General features: G+C 35.3%; 1 protein-coding gene across 5 annotated transcripts in view; it reads right to left on the bottom strand.

Annotated features, from left to right (window-relative positions):
* LOC121369165 (plexin-A4-like) overlaps positions 1–23,868 on the bottom strand; it is a 250,532-nt gene that overhangs the window by 26,139 nt on the left and 200,525 nt on the right. For all 5 annotated transcript variants that reach the window (XM_041494064.1, XM_041494067.1, XM_041494068.1 and 2 more), the window contains exons 9-20: positions 12,490–12,607; positions 11,302–11,430; positions 9,863–9,982; positions 8,965–9,058; positions 7,770–7,948; positions 6,861–7,000; positions 6,060–6,168; positions 5,019–5,158; positions 3,430–3,606; positions 2,794–2,887; positions 1,175–1,426; positions 425–583 (exon numbers count right to left, since the gene is read on the bottom strand). In XM_041494064.1, coding sequence (XP_041349998.1) covers positions 425–583; positions 1,175–1,426; positions 2,794–2,887; positions 3,430–3,606; positions 5,019–5,158; positions 6,060–6,168; positions 6,861–7,000; positions 7,770–7,948; positions 8,965–9,058; positions 9,863–9,982; positions 11,302–11,430; positions 12,490–12,607 — 1,711 coding nt within the window. The remainder of the gene's footprint in view (positions 1–424; positions 584–1,174; positions 1,427–2,793; positions 2,888–3,429; positions 3,607–5,018; positions 5,159–6,059; positions 6,169–6,860; positions 7,001–7,769; positions 7,949–8,964; positions 9,059–9,862; positions 9,983–11,301; positions 11,431–12,489; positions 12,608–23,868) is intronic.

The raw sequence follows: 23,868 nt of genomic DNA, 5'->3' as shown, positions 1-23,868 counted from the left end.
GGAATTTTTTAGAATCAGTTATTGCATTTTAAACTTATTTTCATGCTTATTTCACAATATGAATTTTTTATAGTCTTAGTTTGCATTAAAAAAAAAATGTTCAAGCTTATTTCCAATTTGTACCTGCTAAAAACAAGGGATGGAGTTTCGATGTGATAATTTTTTTTTTTTACTTAAAAAAAAGGAGTAAATATGTCATGTGATATCTTCAAAATGTGTGAAAGTGATTTTTCTAATGATCTGTTTTAGCATTTAAAAATTATTTTCAGGCTTATTTCCAATACTCATCTGTTAGAAATGGGAGGGAGCTTGTACTGGGAGGGCTTAAAAACTATACCACTGAGAGGTAGACATTAGTGGGAACATATATGACCTGAATAATGTATTTTATATTCTGAATATCAAAAGAAACGGATGTAGTTACCACAACTTCTGGTGGACCTGTTCCCTCCAGAGCGGCGGGCTGACTCTTAGGTGGGCGACAAGTCAACTGGTTCTCTGCCACCGATGTCACATTGCAGAACTCCTGACCAATGAGAACCACCACGTCTGAGGTTCGCAGGGGTGGATTCAAGTTATGACCCTGTAACACAATTAAATTAGTGTAGACTGATGCCAAATAAACTAAAAAAATTAAGAACATTTTTACAACCTTATAAACCCATGTTGGGGGTCGAAATCCTCTGCTCTAGCATTGGAAGATTTTGAAGCCATCCCATTGGCTGTTGGGACGTTCGGACAAGACTAATATCCTTAGGGGAATCTGCATTTGTTTGAGGTCAGGTGAAGTAGAAAAGAAATTTCTACCTCTCCCTCGCCGATACATTAAGCAGGGGAGCATGACATGACCCCCTTAACCTATATCATTTTTTCCTGCAGCCACACCTAAAACTGTATGCTAGAGGGGAGGGGGTTAGGAGCTGTTCAACACAAAAATAGCATTTGTGGTCGGGATCCTCAGATTTTAATAACATTTCATGAACCCATCCCTATTTTTTATTATTGAATGATTCCTTAAGGTAGTTAGCTGCTAAATAGAGGTTAATTAAATAATAAATTGTAACTTATACATTTTTGAATAGCACTGAATAGCAGTTCAAAATGTAAATTGTTTATAGATACAAAGGAATGGGATAAACAGGAATTTAAAACTTAATAAAAACAATCAGCATACATCAATTGTCAGGAATTCTGTCTTCTTTTGATGTGCCTTTGTTTTTCCTTTGAACTCCTTAAATTCTGGGTCAGGAAAAATAGTAAAGACTCCAAACTTGGTCTCATCAAACTGGGTCAAGTTGTAAACATCCTTAACATTGTCCATGCGGAATCCATATGGGACATCAATGGCGCCCTTGAATTTGGAACGCAATGTAAACACTGGCGGTGACCTGCACACCATCTTGTGAGAATTTCGCAGTTTGCAGTCCTAAAATTACAGAAAATAGGTTCATGCAAAACATTTATCATGATGAAATTTTATTTCTGTGTTACACAGAATTATAAAGGATTTATGACACCACAGAACTATTATCACATTCAAATCTTATTATAAAAGATTCATTCAAATGCAAAAAAAAAATATTATCACATTTAAAAATCATATTGCTGTATGTAGTAGAATTATAAGAAATATTTCAGTATTAAAATTTTAAGTCTTTTAATAAAATTATTGCATTTAAAATTGTATCAATGAAAACTACTAATTTTAAACAACTACAGTGCTGTCCGGTGTATCGGCGCACCTAAGCTTTCAGGGACCATTTTCTATGTGAACATTGTAAAATATTTAATAAAATGCGTCTCTCACCAATGAAGAAGTGCATAATCTGAAATACACTACAAACCGTTTTATGTCTGTAGTAAATACACATTTTAAAATGGTGCATAAATATAGGCACCCCCTTGTATCCAAAACGATTTGCATGTCCGGTGATTCGGCGCAGTAGATGTAGATCGTTGACCCCGCTATTTATAAACCGCCCATGACCTCACTTTTAGCCCATAAACGCTACACTATTGTCCCAGAATTATTTTAGTACTTTTTTGTTTTGTCTTGTTAAAAATATTACTATGAAAATGAACGATCACATATGACCCATCTCATGATCAGTTTCGGAATCGTTTTCTTGAGTGGCACAATACTGCAGATGCATACGTGTTCATTGTCATGCATGGCTAAGATGCCTACATTGATTTTATTTTTCTCGGGTAGATTGTGCACACACGTGGATCTTATTTCGCTTTTTTTTTTTTTTTATCGGAATGACTGTCAATTAAGGTGTAAAATTTTCGTTTTGTTTGCGTTTGCCTGTTTTGTTTTTCGGTTTAAATAAAAAAATAACCGAACAAAAATAATTACATTTATACTGTTTACTATAATTTTTAAAATGCGGTAAAGGTGTTTTTAGACTGGTTTTAACATTCTTAATTAATATCAAATAAGGATGACCTACTTCGCGTTTATAAACACGAAAACAGGTGAATGATTTATTTTGAAATTATTATATAGGCCTAATTATTGATAATTCTAAAACAAAAATTAATTGTACCCTTAACAATAAATATGTTGATACTTGATTAACCATTGAAAAAGGAACTGAACTTTAATTCGTTAAAAACTCCGACAACATGACAACTTCCTAAGCATACTCAATAAAATACCAAGTGCGCCGAATCACCGGACGCGCCGATACACCGGACACGGTTGTATTGCATTTATAAACTATATCCCATCAAATGAACTATTGCATTTATAATCTATCCCATCAAATGAGATGGCTATGGAAATCTTACACTTTCAAATGCCTGGTTGCCAAACAGCAACAACATCTGAGGTTTCTGCACATGGTCAAAATTAGTTCCTGTCACGACAATTGACAAGCCTCCACTACAAATAAAAAGGTAAACAATAGTATTTCATTATTATATACAATGACATTCTTGTGTCACATATAACTTGCAAGTCAAATAAGAATCATTCAATAGACGATGTACTTAAAACAATGCTATGAGTTATTATTCTGGAAAGTAAAATAAGTAAAGAATTATTCAAAATATGATACACTCAGTGGAATATGGAGGTGGGGCCATGCTCCCCCCCATATCAAACCTTTTTTTAAAACTATTAAATTTTATAAAATCATACATACATACATAGCCCCAATCTAAAATCATGGCTACATAAGTGTATGCACTTAAAAGCAATGCAATGTGATATTATTAGTCTAAAAGTCATACTTAATACAATTCTATGTGTTACGTCTTGTAAGTCAAACAATGCAATGTGATATTATTAGTCTAAAAGTCATACTTAATACAATTCTAAGTGTTATATCTTGAAAGTCAAACAAGTACAAACAAATATTCACCAGGTACCACACTTAAAACATTAAAACTTAAAACTATGTGTTAGTGTAGAACGTGTGTTACCTGCGAATGCCTCTCTTTGGCACGACTCTGCTGACGACTGGGTTGTCAACATATGTGTAGTACACATTGGTGGGAGCCTGGATCACCTGATTGTCCATGATCATCCGCACGGCAAATATAGACATCTTCTGGGAGGGGCTTTCCATGGTCTCACACACCACTTCATGCCGATTCAAGCTAAAATAGGAAATATTCCAATAAGCCCATGTTCCACTGCACCTCAGATGCAAGAGCAAGATCCACTACCAAGCAATAGTATGCACATTATATTAATCAATGGCTGTTAGTTTTTAATGGTCATTGATAACAGTCTCCTATGCTAGAGAAGCCATCTGCAGTTACAATAATGTTAAACAGTAGAAAGGAGCTATCCCAGGGATTGAACTTCATGGTGACAGTCTCCTATGCTAGAGAAGCCATCTGCAGTTACAATAATGTTAAACAGTAGAAATGAGCTATCCCAGGGATTGAACTTCATGGTGACAGTCTCCTATGCTAGAGAAGCCATCTGCAGTTACAATAATGTTAAACAGTAGAAAGGAGCTATCCCAGGGATTGAATTTCATGGTGACAGTCTCCTATGCTAGAGAAGCCATCTGCAGTTACAATAATGTTAAACAGTAGAAATGAGCTATCCCAGGGATTGAACTTCATGGTGACAGTCTCCTATGCTAGAGAAGACATCTGCAGTTACAATAATGTTAAACAGTAGAAATGAGCTATCCCAGGGATTGAACTTCATGGTGACATTCTCCTATGCTAGAGAAGACATCTGCAGTTACAATAATGTTAAACAGTAGAAATGAGCTATCCCAGGGATTGAACTTCATGGTGACATTCTCCTATGCTAGAGAAGACATCTGCAGTTACAATAATGTTAAACAGTAGAAAGGAGCTATCCCAGTGATTGAACTTCATGGTGACAGTCTCCTATGCTAGAGATGACATCTGCAGTTACAATAATGTTAAACAGTAGAAAGGAGCTATCCCAGGGATTGAACTTCATGGTGACAGTCTCCTATGCTAGAGAAGACATCTGCAGTTACAATAATGTTAAACAGTAGAAAGGAGCTATCCCAGGGATTGAACTTCATGGTGACAGCAACGGAAATTGCCATAGCTATGATAGGAATTACCATAGGTCAAGAACTTACCTATTTTAAAAGTGCCATAGGTAACAAATTCTTAAATCTGAACCCTGCAATCTTACCATGGCCATTAATATGTCAGTTAAAGAATACAAAAGTTTGTTTTGTTTAATGACACAACTAGAGGACATTGATTAATTAATCATCTGCTATTGGATATCAAACATTTGATAATTCTGACTCGTAGTCATCAGAGGAAACCCGCTACATCTTTCCTAATGCAGCAAGGGATCTTTTATATGCACTTTCTAACAGACAGGATAGCATATACCACGGCCTTTGATACACCAGTCGTGGTACACTGGCTTGAACAAGAAACAGCCCAATGGGCCCACCGACGGAGATCAATCCTAAACCAACCGTGCATCAAGCGAGCGCTATACCACTGGGCTACCTCCTGCTCCCTCAAAGAGAATAATCCAACAAGATAAAGACACTGACCTTTCAACAAACTTGCATTCCAGATTTCCTATCGAGACATTCTTCTTGGTTCCAGCATCCATGTGGTTTCCAATGATTGTCACCCTCGTACCTCCATCAAATGGACCTCGATTTGGTTGAATGTCTTTGATACTTGGAATCTGAAATAGGTAATTGTTTGGCATTTGTACATTGAAAACAATGCACATAACAGTACATAATACAGAAGCTAGGACAAACCAAATACTGAAGCTTAAAGAATGATGTCTAAAACAAAAGGGAACTAACTGCTGACAAAGTTGAACCAAGCTTAATTATATCACTGGCCTTGGTGGTGTCATGGTCAAGCCATCAGACATAAGGCTGGTAGGTACAGGGTTTGCAGTCATGTACCGTCTCCCAAGCAGAGCAAGTTTTAAAGACTCACTGGGTAAGTGTAAGACCACTACACCCTCTTCTCTCTCACTAACCACTAACAACTAACTCATTGTCCTAGACAGACAGCCCAGATAGCTGAGGTGTGTGCCCAGGACAACATGTTTGAACCTTAATTGGATATAAGCACAAACATGATTTTAGAGAGAATTATATCAAACCACCCTTTGTACAGATTTATCAAGGTTCTTACACTTGAACAAATATATAATTCCAGGACTTTAAAAAAACAAAAACATTCCAGGACATGAAATGTTCAATCAATGAATGTTTTTATAACATATTGTTGTCTGAATTTAGATTTTTGGACTAAATTTCCAGGACACAATAAAATTTAATGCTTTATCCAAGACATTCTAGGCCTGGATTTTTTAACCACAAAATTCAAGGACATTCAAAGATTTCCGGGATGTGTAAGAACCCTGTTTATACTGGGTTTGTTTTTATATAAAACATACTTTTGATTATTTCTTTTACTTGAAACTTTACTCAGTAAATCAGTGGAATATGTTATTACTGCATGATACAAATAATGAATTAATTAATTTTTAATACTAATACTAAGAATATTAATATAACTTTAATCAAGACAGAAAACATTTAGTATTCCCGTATTCATAAACTCACCACATATTTAAACATTTGTTTGGATTTGGCTACATATTTCCTTGTGACAATCACTTGAACATATCCTTTCTGGTTGTGGTACTTGGCCTGTCCAGTTTTACACTGTATACTGAAAAACAAGGCAATTAAAACAGTTAATTTTCTCCTATTCTGCTGAAGAATGAGAGACACCTCATCCACTGTTGCATGCAATCTCCATGAAATATTGTGGATCATGGTTACATGTGATTTTGGCTTACACAGAGAAAACAGGCATTCTAATGCATGTCCCATACTGGGCCCAACCAGTTTTCTTATCTCTTAAGTTCAAGGGCCATAACTCAAAACTGGGCAAATCTGCACAATAGTAAAACAATTCATAATTATACATGATAAAATTACACAAAAGTTTAGCTCAATATCTTGAGGCACTGCAAAAAAAGTTTGCAGAACTATATGTGTGACAGTTGGACATGCATACAGATAGACAGACAGAGACAAAACCTATAATCCCCTCCATTTGCCCAGGCCAGTTGAGGATTAATAATACAAGGCAGAGGCAGGACAGATGATACAGCCATGGATGTACCACTTTTCAAAGAGGTACGTATTGGCCATACCACTTTTTAAAATGGTTTTTTGTGTGTTATGTTTGCTGTATCTGTGAAAATGTCCTTCACAGGTGAATTTGAAAGGAGAGTCTGGCAACCTCAAGCCGTACCACCTATTGTTGGAAATCAAAGCAAAACATTGACCCACATACATTTATTTCAGTTTTCTGGTAAATGTTTAATTTGAAGCTAATATTTCCTATCCACAAACCTGGTGGGTGCTTTGTAGTGGACAATCGTACAGGGAGTTCCATCAATGTCCACCGATATCTCATTCTTTTCCTTGCCCAGATTCTCACCAACAATTGTCAGGAGGGTGCCACCCTCTTTGGGTCCAGACTGTGGGTAAAACTGAAAGAGATGTTTGTTCTCGTTAGTATTGAAAAATACTATATAATGGTACACATATAAAAGTTTTAATTTTATTTTTAATTTCAACATTTTTTTTTTAATTAATAACTGAAATAAAACATTACCATGAAAGATAAAGAAGGGAAGAGAAGAGAAAGGAAAAGGATGGAAAAGGATGGAAAGGGAAGGAATGTGAAAGGAAAAGAACAGAAGGGATGAAAAGAGAAGACGAAGCAAGGGAAAGAAAGAAAGAAATGTTTTATTTAACAATGCACTCAACACATTTTTTATTTACGGTTTTATATGACGTCAGAAATATGGTTACGGACCACACAGATATTGAGAGAGGAAACCCGCTGTCGCTACTTCATGGGCTACTCTTTCCAATTAGCAGCAAGGGATCTTTTATATGCACCATCCCACAGGCAGGGTAGTACATACCACAGCCTTTGATATATCAGTCGTGGTGCATTGGCTGGAACAAGAAATAGCCCAATGGGCCCACCGACGGGGATCAATCTCACACCGACCATGCATCGAGCGAACACGAAGCAAGGAAAGACAGGAGAACAAAAATTGGAATAAAAGGAACAGAAATGGAAAGAATATTATAATCACAACTAACCTAAATAATTAAAACAAAACATTACTGGGTTTCTTTTCTTTTTTTTCCAATTAGCTCAAATTAGTTGTATATACATTCACTTTTTTTATATACCCACATGACATCAATAACACTACTGTATTCACGTTTTCCCAGCAGGCCTACCTCTGATATGACAGGGTTGGGGCAGGTCATCTGGTTGGGCAGCCAGTACTTGTTGAGGTGTTCACAGAACCCCTGGGTACTGCACTGGTTCTCGCACCAGCCACACGAGTAGTCGGAGAGGTGCTGACCCAAACACTGTCCACATGTGGACGCCATCGCGGTACACTTGTACATCATCACTGCATGGAAGAGAAAATTGATCATCAAATCAGCAGTTAAATTCAACACAGACAGTGTATACAGAATTCAAGGTAAGTTGATTTTTAAAAAAAACTTAGATGGCCAGTGAGATGTCATCTCAACATACAATGTACTTGGACATCATCACTGCAGGGAAGAGAAAATAGTGAAATTCCGTATCTGATTTATACAGAATTCATGGTATCTGATTTTTTAAATGTAGATGGTCAGTGTATTGGTACATATAGATGTCATCACATTACACTTGTACCTCATCACTGTAGGGAATAAAAAGAAAGAAAAGTATCATTCTGACTAAAATGCCTCTGCTAAAAAAACTGAAAGTTATCCTTGGATAAGCCTCAGAAAATTATGTCATTACATCAAATTATATAAAAAGCATGTTAAGTAAAAAAAATTAAAACGATTTACATGTAATTTATCAATAACAGAGCAATCATAAAATCCATTAGATAAAGTAAAGTTTGTTTTATTTAACAACGCCACTAGAGCACATTGATTTTTTTATCTTATCATCGGCTATTGGACGTCAAACATATGGTCATTCTGACACTGTTTTTAGAGGAAACCCGCTGTCGCCACATAGGCTACTCTTTTTATGACAGGCAGCAAGGGATCTTTTATTTGCGCTTCCCACAGGCAGGATAGCACAAACCATGGCCTTTGTTGAATCAGTTATGGATCACTGGTCGGTGCAAGTGGTTTACACCTACCCATTGAGCCTTGCGGAGCACTCACTCAGGGTTTGGAGTCGGTATCTGGATTAAAAATCCCATGCCTCGACTGGGATCCGAACCCAGTACCTACCCGCCTGTAGACCGATGGCCTGCCACGACGCCACCGAGGCCGGTTCCATTAGATAAATACCCATGCAAGTGGGTGGTACTGCAGTTAGCTCCCTTCTATTACACTTCCATTAAAACAGACCAACATATAAGAGACATTACCAGAGTACATCAAAAGACACAGCAATCATTGTAGAAGTGTTTCATACCTTGAATGTTGGATGGGTTGTCCAAAGGATGCATGTTACCCCACAGGACTTGGAATGGAACGTTTTGTGAACTGACATTACGAAAATAGTCAAACTGAAACGAAAACAAATTAGAATATAGATTAATGAAATACAGATGTGAAAGAAGAATGTATATATAACAAAAGCAACTTCTGCATTATCAGTTGTAAATAATCTGTCAAGAGAATGAGATGTTTTAAAAAATGTGTATTTAAAATTACTTATTTATTTTTAAACTTTGTACAGATTTTTTAAAACTAAAAATCCATCAATTTTCTGTGCATCTGTTTTGTGCATAACGCACCTACTCCATGTCAAAAACAGCACAAATGAAAAACAGTCCTTAAACCATAATGACAGGAACAGGTTACAGGATGGCACTAATTAGAGAATTTTGGAAAATTTGAACGTTTTTCATTCCTTTTCTAACAAATACACGGACACAGGCACTATTTAGTTTTGTGGACTTCTTTGCAGATATTTCTTCATCTGCTACTGATATTTTAAAGAGACCATCTTGAGATTTCAACCCAAGCAAGACTTCCATTTGTTCTCCCCAACAAAATAAACACACATCCTGCTTTTTGATAACATGTATTAAATATACAGTATTACATGGACAAATGGAATGACCTTTGGGCCAATTATTTAAAATTTTATTTGGTTGTTTATACGTATTACAATTGATTACGATTTCCAGAAATACATTGGTTATAGATATAGCTATATTCTAAGCAAAAAAAAGAATTTTAAGTAAATTTTAATTTTAATAATGTGAAAGAAAAATATTTACCAAAATATTGTAAAAGGGGTACAATCTCAGAATAGGCCCTTTAAAACAAGACAGAGGACCAACCATGAGTTGAACATTTCTTACCATGACTTCCTCACAGGCGATGTTAGAGACGGTCTCATCAATCTTCTGAATAGTGGCCGGGACGGTGATGCCAGCATTCATGTTGAAGAAACATTTCAGTGGAGTTTTGATTTGAAAAAGCTGAAAAGAAATAACCCACATTTTTAATCCATATTGTTAAAAACTCTACTGTATATATTGGTAAAACAACAATTCTGAGGAATTAAATGCCGCCTCTTATCATAAACATTTTCAGAGCACTGTGATGATATCCACAAGTGCACATGTAAACCAAGTTTTATTGATCTAGAACTGGTGAGTTGGTGAGAACCTGATGTAAATGTGAAACATTAACAAACTTTAATGCAGAAGTTGACATTATCTCCACCACCACCATCAGATAAGTAACTCCTATATCTCACCATTTTTACTTCATAAAGACAAAACTATTTTTTTTAATTCACCTTATAATTAAAACCAAACAAACACTAGAGCACATTGATTTATTAATCATCGGCTATTGGATGTCAAACATATGGTATATTTTACAGTCATCAAGAGGAAACCTGCTACATTTTTCCATTAGTATCAAGGAATCTTTTATATGCACCATCCCACAGACACATACTATGGTCTTTGATATACCAATCGTGGTGTCACCTTATAAAGACTGTTTATTAAAATAAAAAAGTATACACAGTGATACTCAAAAGTCTTTATAGCTCTGCTGTTTATAACATTTAGCTAACAATAGTTATTTAATTAAAACAAACATTTTGGACAATTCTCTATTTGAAATGTATCATATGTGATTCAAGGAAAAAAATGAATGATTCAGAATTATGGAAATGTAATCAACTGGATATTTTTTCGTAAAGCACTATCCAAATAAATGAGATGATAATGCAAATAATAACAGCACACAGCATATCTGCTATGCTTTGTGTCATGTGAGTGAATCAATAACAAGCTGAATGTTCTTGTCACATGAAACAAAATAATGTGTTTAATCATTTTGATACCCGTTTTGCACCTACACGTAGCCCAGTGGTAACGCGCTCACTCGACGCACAGTTGGTGTGGGATCGATGCCCGTCAGTGGGCCCATTGGCTATTTCTTGTTCCAGCCAGTGCACCACGACTGGTATATCAAAGGCCATGGTATGTACAACCCTGTCTGTGGGATGGTGCATATAAAAGATCCCTGGCTGCTTATCGAAAAGAGTAGCCCATGAAGTGGCAACAGCGGGTTTTCTCTCTCAATATCTGTGTGGTCCTTAACCATATGTCCGACGCCATATGACCGTAAATAAAATGTGTTGAGTGCGTCGTTAAATAAAAATTTCTTTTACACCTACAAAACAATTCACAATTTATTATTGTGATCATTAACCACTGACTGTTTTCACAGTGCTTTTGTTGCTCGGAGAACTCTGTAGATCACAGTAATTTTTACAAACCTTCAAGTTGCTGGCCTTTATGTTAATTGCCTTGCGGGTGTTAGCCGGCACAAGTGTCTGGATTTTCTGATCATAAAACTCTATCTGAGGGCAAGCCTTGGGCCCAATTCTCATGCTCGTTCCAGGAAGCTGAAATAAGAACAAACAGTCTTTAGGTTTCTATTTGTATGAATTCCAAACTTAGCTCGATCACAAATAACAATTTTCAGAGGTTTTTTTGTTGTGTTTTTTTTACTGCAATAAGGACATACAGAAGATTTATTATTTGTTTATTCTATTGAAAAAATCCCCACCCCAATAAGATATGAGAAATAACTTTTGAAGACAGTTGGAGCAATTTTCAGTGAACAATTTTAAACAGTTATAGCTTTGTGTTCTGTGTTGTCTTTGTCAAATTTTTGCTTGCAATATACCTTTATTTTGCTGTTTCCATGAATATTTGAAGCTGAATAATAAAAAAAAAGGCACACAAAAAAATAAAAATAAAAATTCTATGGAATTAAATGACTTGCTTGCCATAAACATTTTCAGTTCACTATGATGAACATCCATAGGTGTAACTATAAACCAAGTTTCAGTTCACTGTGATGAACATCCATAGGTGTAACTATAAACCAAGTTTCAGTTCACTGTGATGTACATCCATAGGTGTAACTATAAACCAAGTTTCAGTTCACTGTGATGTACATCCATAGGTGTAACTATAAACCAAGTTTCAGTTCACTGTGATGTACATCCATAGGTGTAACTATAAACCAAGTTTCAGTTCACTGTGATGAACATCCATAGGTGTAACTATAAACCAATTTTCAGTTCACTGTGATGTACATCCATAGGTGTAACTATAAACCAAGTTTCAGTTCACTATGATGAACATCCATAGGTGTAACTATAAACCAAGTTTCACTGACCTAGGATTTATAGTTTGTAAGAAACTGATGGATATGAATGGTATATGAAGCCAGACATCACAAAAATTGATAAATGTATTGTTAAATGTCTACTTTCTTTCTGTCTTACAGTGAGACAAACAATTCTAATATGCAAAAAATATTTTTTGAATGTTTAATATTTTGTAAACAGAAAACTATATGTTTATACATTTTGTTTTCAAATACTGCAGTTATGAGTTAGTACTATTTTATTTCTTTTAACAATATTGTTAATGTTTTTCACTTCAGGACATACATTTTTTCCAGTAACAAGAGTTTCGTTCACTGGACAGTCTTCATTAGGAAGGTGGGTACACAGGTGACTGCGGATACACCAAGAACAAGGAAACAGGCTTTCTGTACAACTTGTACACCTGAAAATACAAATATCAAAAACATTGTAATAACATACATTATACATGCATTACATATATGAAGCATCTGAAAGAACAAATATCAGCTGACATTCTAATAATGTTTGTTATATCTACTCATGCATCCACTTGTATTAACCAGTCATCTGTATAAAGCAGTCACCTGTTACAGTCACCTGTATTAAGCAGTCACCTCCTTAAAGAAGTTACTTGTATTAAGCAGTTACCTCCTTAAAGAAGTTACTTGTATTAAGCAGTCACCTCCTTAAAGAAGTTACTTGTATTAAGTAGTCACCTGAATTAACCAGTCACCTTTATAAGCAGTCAACTGAGTTAGCAGGTAACCAATTTCATATGCTTCAGTTCATCATTATAATAAAATGATGTATTTTGACTCCCAGAAATTTATGTAAGTAAAATGATGATTAATTATAATATCAAAACATTTTATACTTTTTTATATATTTTAAAAAATTATTTATTTAATTAAATTTTTGAGTGTTTATTATGGCAAAATTTGTTTTGTTTTTTAAATGCACAGTACCCAACCTTTACCAGTGTATATTTCAGCAAATATTCAAAAGAAAGATTATCCAATCTGTTGAAAATTAAAGTAGTATATAACACTGTTTCTTTTGTGGGTAAAACTAGATCACTAAATAACCCCACCTCTTCACACAGTTCCCACACAAGAACAATATACACCCTATTCAATGGATATTAGATTCCTTCCACACATACACGTTCTGTCACTGCATGGTTAAAAGACATCATTAGATATTTATAATTCTGTCAGCGGTGGTGTAAGAGTAGAGAGGTGTCATGAACCCCACATCTGACACCAGTAAGGTTTTCTACAGATACTGGTGATAGCGAAATCCACACAAGCTTGTTCTGTTTTCCACTTTACTTTCAGAGATCATCGCTTTCAAAAGCAGAATGTGTTAGGTCTACAGATCTATGTAATCAAACATCTAAGTATACATTATATACATGCATTCCAGAAAGAAATACTGTACAAAGAATAGTGTTATATATAGTGTAAAACATACACAAATGTCACAGGCTATGTAAACAAGTATCTGTCTTACAAATAACAGACAGTATCTGTTTTACAAATAACAGACAGTTATAGCTATAACCTTTTTTGGTGGAGAGTGGGACGTAGCCCAGTGGTAAAGTGTTTGCTTTATGCGCGGTCGGTCTAGGATCGATCCTAGTCGGTGGACCCACTGGGCTATTTCTCATTCCAGCCAGTGTTCCACAACTGGTGTAACAAAGGCCATGGTGTGTACTATCCTGTCTGTGGGATGGTGCATATAAAAGATCCCAAGCTGCTAATCGAAAAGAGTAGCCCATGAAGTGGCGACAGTGGGTTTCTGCTCTCAATATCTGGGTGGTCCTTAACCATATGTCTGACGCCATATAACCATAAATACAATGTGTTGAGTGTGTCGTTAAATAAACCATTTCCAAAGCCATGATCAAAGACATTACAATATTGGCCAAGTATTTATTGCTTAGGGCAACAGAACGGAACAAAGAGTACTGAATGAAAGATCAAACATGGGTTAATTACTCTTTACAGATGGCAGTTGGCAAACAAAACGTTAATACTTGTTGTCAATGCAAGTGTGAAATTTCAATCAGTTGCTAAAAAAACATTATTTAAAAAAACCCTCCAACAAACCATATTACAAGCTTGGAAAACATTTACTGATTATGAAAACGCCTCAAAACAATTCATCCTATATGCATAAAATAATTATTCTTTAATGTTTCATTATTAACATTTGATTCTGTATTGGTGGTTCAGATGGATGAAATAATGTTCACTAAAAATTCTTGTTTATGATTAATCACTTTTTATTATCCAATTAGGGTTCAAGATGGCTGCATGTCCTGGGCACAGACTTCAGCTATCTAGGTGTTGGGCAAGATGTTATGTCAACTCAACAATTAATTAAGAGGGGATAATCAAAGGTAGAGGTTATTGGAGAGCATTGGAGTTTTTCCCCCACAAGTATCAAAGACCTGATAACTGAAGACATACATACAGACCACATGACACTATCAGAGCTCGCATTGTCATTCGCCAAAGTTGCCAATTGCAAAAAAAAACCCACAATTTTTTTTAAAGAATTTTCAATTTGGCGAAAATATTTGCAAAAGTTGTTTTCCATCTCAATTTTTAGTAACTAAACATGTTTTATATGCACTCTCTTAGTTTAATTAATAATTAAGGTACAGTGGTTGGAATAAAAAGTTAAAGTTTTGTTTATCACTACCATTAGAGCACATTGATTTATTAATCATCAGCTATTGGATGTCAAACATTTCATAATTTTGACTTATAGCATTATAGAAGAAGCCTGCTACATTTGTCCATTAGTAGCAATAGAACTTTTATATGCACCATCCCACAGACAGGATAGCACATACCATGGCCTTTGATATACTAGTCGTGGTATACTGGCTGGAATGAGAGATAGCCCTACTGGCACATGGATGGGCGTCAATCTCAGACGGACTGCAGATCAAGCTAGTGCTTTACCACTGGGCTTCGTCCTGCCTCTAAAAGTCAATGTTTCTTACTTCATGTGATTCATTCTATGAGCTACGGGTGAGCTGCATTCCACTCTCATCTGGTACAAATAATTCCCTTCAAATGTGCAATGGTAGATAACTCAGGGGTCAGTGAACAATCTGATTAGGCAATGAATATAAAGCTTATCAAGCGATTCCCTGTAAGATGTTTAAACAAATCAGAGTGTGTCCTGTAACACACTTCACATGTGGAAACTATCAGTGAAAATCAACACTGCACCACCTTTCAGCAAAACTAATCATAAACGTATGATCACCCAGTCAATATGACCGAAACTGAGCTCCAAAACATAAACAGGTCAGCTTCAAAACCCACACACACCCCTTGCTAAACAAGACATCCTTTTGAAGGAAATATCATGACACCAACACCGGCATTCCATTTAGGATCTAATTACTTTGAGCATTTTTAATCACAAAACTCAGACCTTACTTTATTTATAATCTCAACACCTGCTTCTGTATCAGCCATATATAATTTTTTGTACTTTTCAAGGCAAACATTAGAAGAAAAAAAAGATTCGCAGTCAATCAATTATTTATGCAAAGTGATTAAATTTGCAAGCCATATCTTGGGAGTGAAATAATATAGGGAGAAAATCCCACATGTATTAAATATACATCAGATCAAATCTCATGACTTTGGTGAACTTCAGCTTTATCAGCCCTTAGGGATGTACAATTTGAGATCCAAGTTAAACAGTTTACGGGGTTTTTCTATCTCTCTGATATCTTCTTTTTTTTTTGCACCGACAGAATGTGCACAGCGGCTGTACAAGACTCAGTGAATCATATGCCAACCCTACGAGATGGTACGAAACAAGGGAGGTTTACGAAACTGGAGCTGTTGACACAATCACGGCATAATGGAGATCATTATGCCCCACTGAGATGCTAAGCTGCAGTAATTTTCTCACAAAATATTGTTACAAGTCATCACCAACATTGGACGCAAGCAGCTGTATTCATCAGCCACTTAAATTTTAATGGCTTCATTTTTTTCAATTTGTTTTTTTTTTGCATGTCATCCTAGACTGTTGCAGTCATAGGCCAAATGAAACAAAATATGTCAAATGCAGTTGTGGTATTTTCAAAGTTCAAAACACACCAGCGAAATGGCAAATGTCATTATGTTCCATCCTAAGGGTATCATGCATCTTACAATTCACTGATTAAAAATGTATTCAACTTGCTTTCTTTTATTATAGATATGTTTTCAAACAACTCAAAATGTAAAGGGTATGTAACAGAAAGGAAAGGAATATTTGGTTAATGACAGCTCAGCATATTTTGAACTATGGCCATTTTTGTGTCCAAATAACATAGTATGGTTATTTTTGACACTGTTGTGACAGAAAAAAGAAAAAGAAAGATAAAGTCAGATGAAGAGAGAGAGAGAGAGAGAGAGAGAGAGAGAGAGAGAGAGAGAGAGAGAGAGAGAGAGAGAGAGAGAGAGAGAGAGAGAACAGAGAGTTAGAACAGAGAGAGAAAGTGAGAAAACCTTTTACCACCACATAGGCTACTCCTACCAATAAAGCAGCAAAAGATTTTTTATGTGTACTTTCCAATAAAATATTCTATTAGTATCAGTTATCATATTCATAAAGAATAGTTTGCATTTAAGCCAATGTTCCATGGCTAAAATATCAAAGACCACAGTATGTACAATCTGGTCTTCGAGAAAGTGTTTACCAAACAACATATCCGTGTATAGGCAGTAAGCGACAAGCCAATCTAGAAGCCAACCTAAAATTATTTCATCAAAGAATGTAGTTTTTAAAAAGACAATAGGCTAAATTTGTGATGTCTGTATTTGTTAAATGCAGGTGTTGTTAAATGCATGTAGTTATTTAGGTCAAAGGAAAAAACAGGCTTTGTAAATTTGGCCCAATGTTCTTATTCCCCATTATAGATAAACAACATTATAAACCAGTCAGAAGTGTTTACACTGTGCCAAGCTTTGAATGAAAAAACCCCATATATATATATATATATTAAAAAAAACAGTAATAAAAATAAATGATTTATCATTTACAAAACATGTCACTTTGGTTAATTAATACTAATTAGTTACTTCAGTCAGTGAGAAATATCTCAATAAATAACACATGATCCAATGTGGTATTTATAAAGCTTCTTGATGTGGAATTCTGAATGACGTAACCTAAATATAATGGCCTCAAGAACAACAAGACCATTAAACCCCGAACATTGATTTCCGCCCATTATAACTATTACAAAACATTACTCCTTTTCAACCTATAACACTGAAAATGACTCATATAGTTCTAAGCAAAATGGGCTCAGTTATGTCATCCAAACATTCAGCATTTTTACATGAAAAAATATTACCACCAATGCATGAAAAGACAATTACGTTTTGAAGTGCTCTCCAGCAAAATGCTTTTCTTATTCAAGCCATAATTACTTCTATCTAAAAACCTCAAGTCCAGATGCATGTGTAGAATGGAAGATTTCATGCAAGGCTATACAAGGTTTTTTCTTTTATCCCCTCTAACCTGTGGAGGCAAATTTATCAACAGTTATTAATTCCATGAGTCACTGGGGTACACGATGCAATCAAAGATGTCAGACAAGTTCAGATGCTCGGGGACTAATTTGATGATCAGAGATTCTCCTTCTAATTGCCAGTGATGAGGGGGCCGGCCCAACACTGCATGAAATGTCGGGTGAATCCAAAGCAATTTGTTGCTTTCTTTCTAGGTATGGTTATTTCCTCTGACAGAACATGCAGATAGAATGCATAAATAAATCTCGTGTTAATCAGCATGGCTCGGAATTGACAGGGACAGACAGTAAATGCCATCAAAATGCACAATTTGTCTTCTAATAATTAGTTTCAGAAGCAGCTTTTGCTTTCCATATTAATTTTGACAAAATGTCATATACATGAAGACTTCTTCATATTTTAAGTGCAATAACATAAATCATAAACTTTATCAACATTTATCTCAAAAGTCTTTTACACTGCTGTTAAAAATGATATATTACAAGTATTTAATTAGAAGTTGTATATTGTATGACTAATTTTTAGAACTGCGTTTCACTTCCTAGCATTTGCATTTCCCAAATTTCTGACACCCATTTGCCAGTGTATTCTTCATGCTGGGGTGTTGCTAAACATTAATTCATTCATTCATTGCTCCCAGAAAAAAATCTTTGCTTCCCATTCAACAAAATCAATTTCAGTCCTTGACAAGGGGTTGACATTCACACTGATCACCTTTCTGCAACTTAATTACAAAATAAATAAATGGAATTGGTTTTGTTAAAGCTGATGTGACATGTCTCAGTATTTGTGTTTGGAAAAAAAACCTAGTATGCTATCTCAAATAATTTTTAGTGTTTTCATGTGAAAAGCACTTGACAAACTGACTTTTGTTTACCTGACAAAAAACTCTTACTAGCTGCTATCTTGAAGGTTTTAATTTTGTCACTGGATAAATAATATACTTTAGGTTTTTTATTTTCCATTTCTGCTTAGTTTTGTTTGAAATCCATATAAAACCATACCCCAAAACAAAACAGAATTAAAAGGTATCTTTATATATATATATAATATGTTATATTCTTTTAAAACAAAATATACTAGCTACAGAATCTGATTATAAAGTAAATAATAAATAAAATAAATAAATAAATAAATAAATAAATAAATGCAAGAACACTTTCAAAAACATGACAGTAGTACACATGTATTAAACAATACTCAATCAAATTAACTGCTTCATGTAATATAACAAAAATAAAAATTATCATAAATTGAAATTGGGAAAGGATAGGCATAGACAATTATTGATGCTGTTCAAAATTCATTACAGATGACACAAAAAAACACCCTCCCCTAAAAGACCCCTTAAAAATAAACCCCAAAAACCCACGTAAGATTCATTAGCACAAATAGACAATGACAAGCAGGATTCAACGCATTCCATTTATAGAACATTTCCAAAATTTAGCAAAACAAAATAATTCCTCTGCTATCTCTGGTAAACAGAATCCTAAAATGATAAGCAGCCCCAACCAACAGCTGGACTAATTCAATTACACAATCATCACCATTACTCAGGGGACCATGCACAAATCAGATCTACGGTTACAGACAATTCCTCTTTTTGCCTTATTCCTGCGTCTAATATAGATCTGCCGATTACACCGACAGTGGACTCAATTTCCTCTGAGGTGGTTTTCTTCAGACCAAGTTACTCCCTCCTGACCAAGTCAATCATTTTTGATGATAATTGTGTTGGATATCACAGACAATTACTCTCTTCCACATGCAATTTAAGCAATTTTCCTATCTCGGGCATCCCTATTGAAATCACCATCCATTTCCTACTCTGGTGCTTTTTATATCATCTGTGGCTTCAGAAATGGAAGTGTTTAAAAGCAAAGGAGGCATCAAATTTTTCTTGTGATAGTAAAGTAACTATATCCATTACATACAAGTGTTTGCATCTAATTCATCTGTAAACCATATATCTGTCCATTCATCCATCTATCCATTTGTCCAACAATGCATCCATTTTTTTCATCCATCCATGCATGCATGCATCCATTCAACCATGCATTCATCCATCCATTTGTCAATCTATCCATCCTTCCATGAATATTTGTGTCTGCTATTTTTCTTTCCAGCTGGCGTTCCACAATTGGTATAACAAATGTTACTATGGTATGTACTATCCTGTCTAAGGGATGGTACATGTAATAAAATCTCTTGCTGCTAACCAAAAAGAATAACCCATGACATGGTGGCAGTCGGTTTCTTCTTTATTATCATTAACACCAATGCCATACTGTACTGTAATTAAAATGTGTTGAGAACATTGTTATGTATTTCTCTTTTTTTCTGTGTTTTATTGACCGTCTGTTTATCCATCCATCCATCAGTGTGTCCATTACTTTGTGCTTCCATCCATCCAACCATCCATGTATTATCTGCATCTCTGTGGCTATCTGTCCATTCCTCAAGTCATCTATTTGTCTATTAGTTTGTCCTTCCATCCATTCATTCAGTTATCCATCCATCCATTTGTCTGTACCCATGTCTGGCTGGCTGGCTGGCTGGCTGGCTGGCTGGCTGGCTGGCTGGCTAGCTTACATACTGACTGACTGACTGGCTGGTTGGTTTACTGACTGTCTGACTAACTGACTGACCTACCAACCATCTGACTGACTGACAATAACAATTTCTGACATTTAAACAATAGTGTTTTGTATTCCAAAACCAACAGTCAGTCTCTACATACTAGTATTTTATTGTATTCTGCCAAGCTGATACATATCTTAAATATTATACCTTTTCAAAACCCGGTAAGAATAAACAAATCTTCTTAACAGCCACAAAAACATCTCCAAAAACCCATCGTCCTGGTTTTCACAAAACTGGCACATTCAAAACAAATCAAAGGTAGTGGTTATTGGAGAGGCTGTGGTTTTTCTACAAGTAGGAAAGTGCTGATAAGTGAAGACATAGGCCAGATGTCTGAGAAGATATTAGTGCCTAGAAACACATCACCTGTCAACATGCTTTAACCTTATTTACACACCAAAGGCAAAACAACAACTCTTTAACAGCCTGGCTATCTTCTTACGGCTGTACAAATAATGGGGCTACCTTTCCCTAATCAACTCAGCTAAGTTAATTATTTGGAACATTATTTGAATGTTTAAAGAAAATGAGAATCTATTTAGTAGCCAACATGAATATTTGGGAGTATTTTAAACTCTTTTTTTTTTCTACAATTTACATTAGAATATTTGTTATATTCATAGAATTATAATTTTTAAGAATATGTTTTGATATTAAATAACCAACATGAATATTGGAATATTTTAAACTCTTTTTTATATAATTTGCATTAGAATGTTTGTTATATTCATAGAATTACCAATGTTTAAGAATAGGTTTTGATATTTGCAATGACCTATATTTTGATAAATACTTTAATGTATTTTGCATGTCTATGAATAAGTCTACCCTTATTTTATATAGTGCTTAAGTTTCTTTCTAGGCACCACAAGTTTACTTGTTTAAATTGGAATCCATATAACGGTAACCGGTAAATTCATATAGAGCAGGTTCAGTTTACCATTAAGTTGGTCAATAATTCTTCCCAAATTCATATGCATTTGTAGAAATCAGCAAATTTTGTAATATACATGCACATCTATAAACCAACATGAATTCATTATTGACATTTACATCTAAAGTATTCTGGATATGGATTTTCATATTTATGACATTAGGCCATAATGTCGGCTTTATCTACACTGTAATTGGTTTCTGTAAGTGATTTTAATGTAATTGCCAGGGAGTTTTGTTTGCATGCAAACCGCAGTCCTCCAGGGCCCACAATATGACAGATAGATCTGTTAGCTAACTCTACTGTGGCCAGATTGGCGACGGGGTATTTTCTATATAGCATTAGAAAGCACACTACATGTATACAGAACATTAAAGGTAATTGTGACTCAATTTCCACGATCCTTTATTGATTTATCAATGAAATAAAAGCTTGAGCATTGCATGCTTGCTTGCCTTTATGCATCTGTGATACGAGAAAACACAATATTGATTTATGTAGACACGTAATTAGGAACAATTACACCAGCAGAAAGATCAACCAATATAAATTTTAAGATTATCGCAGAAAATACTCTGGGGAAAATAAAAAAGGAACAAAATGAAAAGAAAATATTAAAAAGAAGAAGGGAGGAAAGAAAAAAGTATTCATCGGCAATTATTTACTAAAATCTAACAACGAACACTTATTTATACAGTTTACTATTAAATGTATTAAACAATTGAGTTATTTTTAAAAGCATCGTTATGGATGAACATTGTTTAGTTTATCACGTTTTTTCTTTAACCGTTGGAGACTTATTCTTCATGTAACAATGCAGACTGCTTAAAAAAGACACAGGCCTACTGATACAATTGAAAAGGTAGAAATATTTCTACCACACAGATTTTGAGAGGAAACCCACTGGCACCACTTCATGGGCTACTCTTTCCGATTAGCAGCAAGGGATCTTTTATTTGCACTTCCCACAGGCAGGATAGCACAAACCATGGCATTTGTTGAACCAGTTATGGATCACTGGTCAGTGCAAGTGGTTTATACCTACCCATTGAGCCTTGCGGAGCACTCACTCAGGGTTTGGAGTCGATATCTGGATTAAAAATCCCATGCCTCGACTGGGATCTGAACCCAGTACCTACCAGCCTGTAGACCGATGGCCTAATCACGATGCCACCGAGACCGGTCTTCTTCATGTAACAATGCACACTGCTTAAAAATGACACAGGACTACTGACACAATTGAAAAGGTAGAAATATTTGTGTAACATCATCTCAGCAACTTTAAACTGTTGTTATATGGTGTTTAAAATATAATTACAGTGAAATCCCTTTAAACTGGACACTTGCGACACCAAGTAAAAAGTCTGGTTTTAGGGATATCCGGTTTGGAGAGTTTATGTCCTGAACCAATATTTATAAAGGAAGGAAGGAAATGTTTTATTTAACTACGCACTCAACACATTTTATTTATGGTCAATATTTATAAAGAGACCATGAAAAATGTCCGTTTTTGAGTGTTTCCACTGCATAGGCTACCAAGCTAGGTGTTCTTGCTGAACAGCAGCAAGGGATCTTTTATATGTACTTCATCATAAGACAGGAATGCAAATATAAAAGCCTTTTATATGTACTTCATCATAAGACAGGAATGCAAATATAAAAGCCTTTTATATGTACTTCATCATAAGACAGGAATGCAAATATAAAAGCCTTTTATATACCAATAGTATTTATTAGACGTAATGAGATAAAAACATGACACATCCTTTGGGCTATTTCTCGTTTGACCAGTGCTCCACATCTGGTATATTAAAGGCCATGGTATGTACAATCCTGTCTGTGGGATGAGCATATAAGATATCCCTGCTGCTAATCAATGAGACTAGCCCAAGGGTAGTGGCACCAAATGGTTTTCTCCCTTATTATCTGTGTGGTCCTTAACATTTGTCCAACACCATGCTGATGAAGAAAAATATCAGCCTCGGTGGCGCAGTGGTTAAGCCATTGGACTACAGGCTGGTAGGTACAGGGTTCGCAGCCCGGTACCGGCTCCCACCCAGAGTGAGTTCATACAGGCTTCTTCTCTCTCACTAACCATTAACCAACTAACAACTAACCCACTGTCATGGACAGACAGCCCAGATAACCGAGGTGTGTGCCCAGGACAGCCTGCTTGAACCTTAATTGGGTATAAGCACGAAAATAAGTTGAAATAAATGAAATAAAGATGAAGAAAACCGTGATAAACGAGTGTTGTTACATAACAACATTACTTCTCTTCTTCCCTCCCCATGAGTCCTCTCTCTTTCATTACATCCTGTCCCGCCTGTGTGGACAATGATTTAAATTGCACCACTTTCAGTCTAAAATTAGCTAATGACACTAAAACAACACCAGAATAATTAGTCATTGTCTAAACCAGACATTCTGAAAATTCCACCTGGATTCCACTTAGATATTCCACTGTTTTTGTTTCACTATTTTTATCTACTGTTTATCTGTTTTCTTTGGCCATTACATATTACACACACACTATTGGGACAT

The sequence above is a fragment of the Gigantopelta aegis genome, chromosome 3 (assembly GCF_016097555.1).
Source record: "Gigantopelta aegis isolate Gae_Host chromosome 3, Gae_host_genome, whole genome shotgun sequence".
Taxonomy (NCBI): Eukaryota; Metazoa; Mollusca; class Gastropoda; order Neomphalida; family Peltospiridae; genus Gigantopelta; species Gigantopelta aegis.
This window is presented reverse-complemented; position numbering and strand designations above follow the sequence as displayed.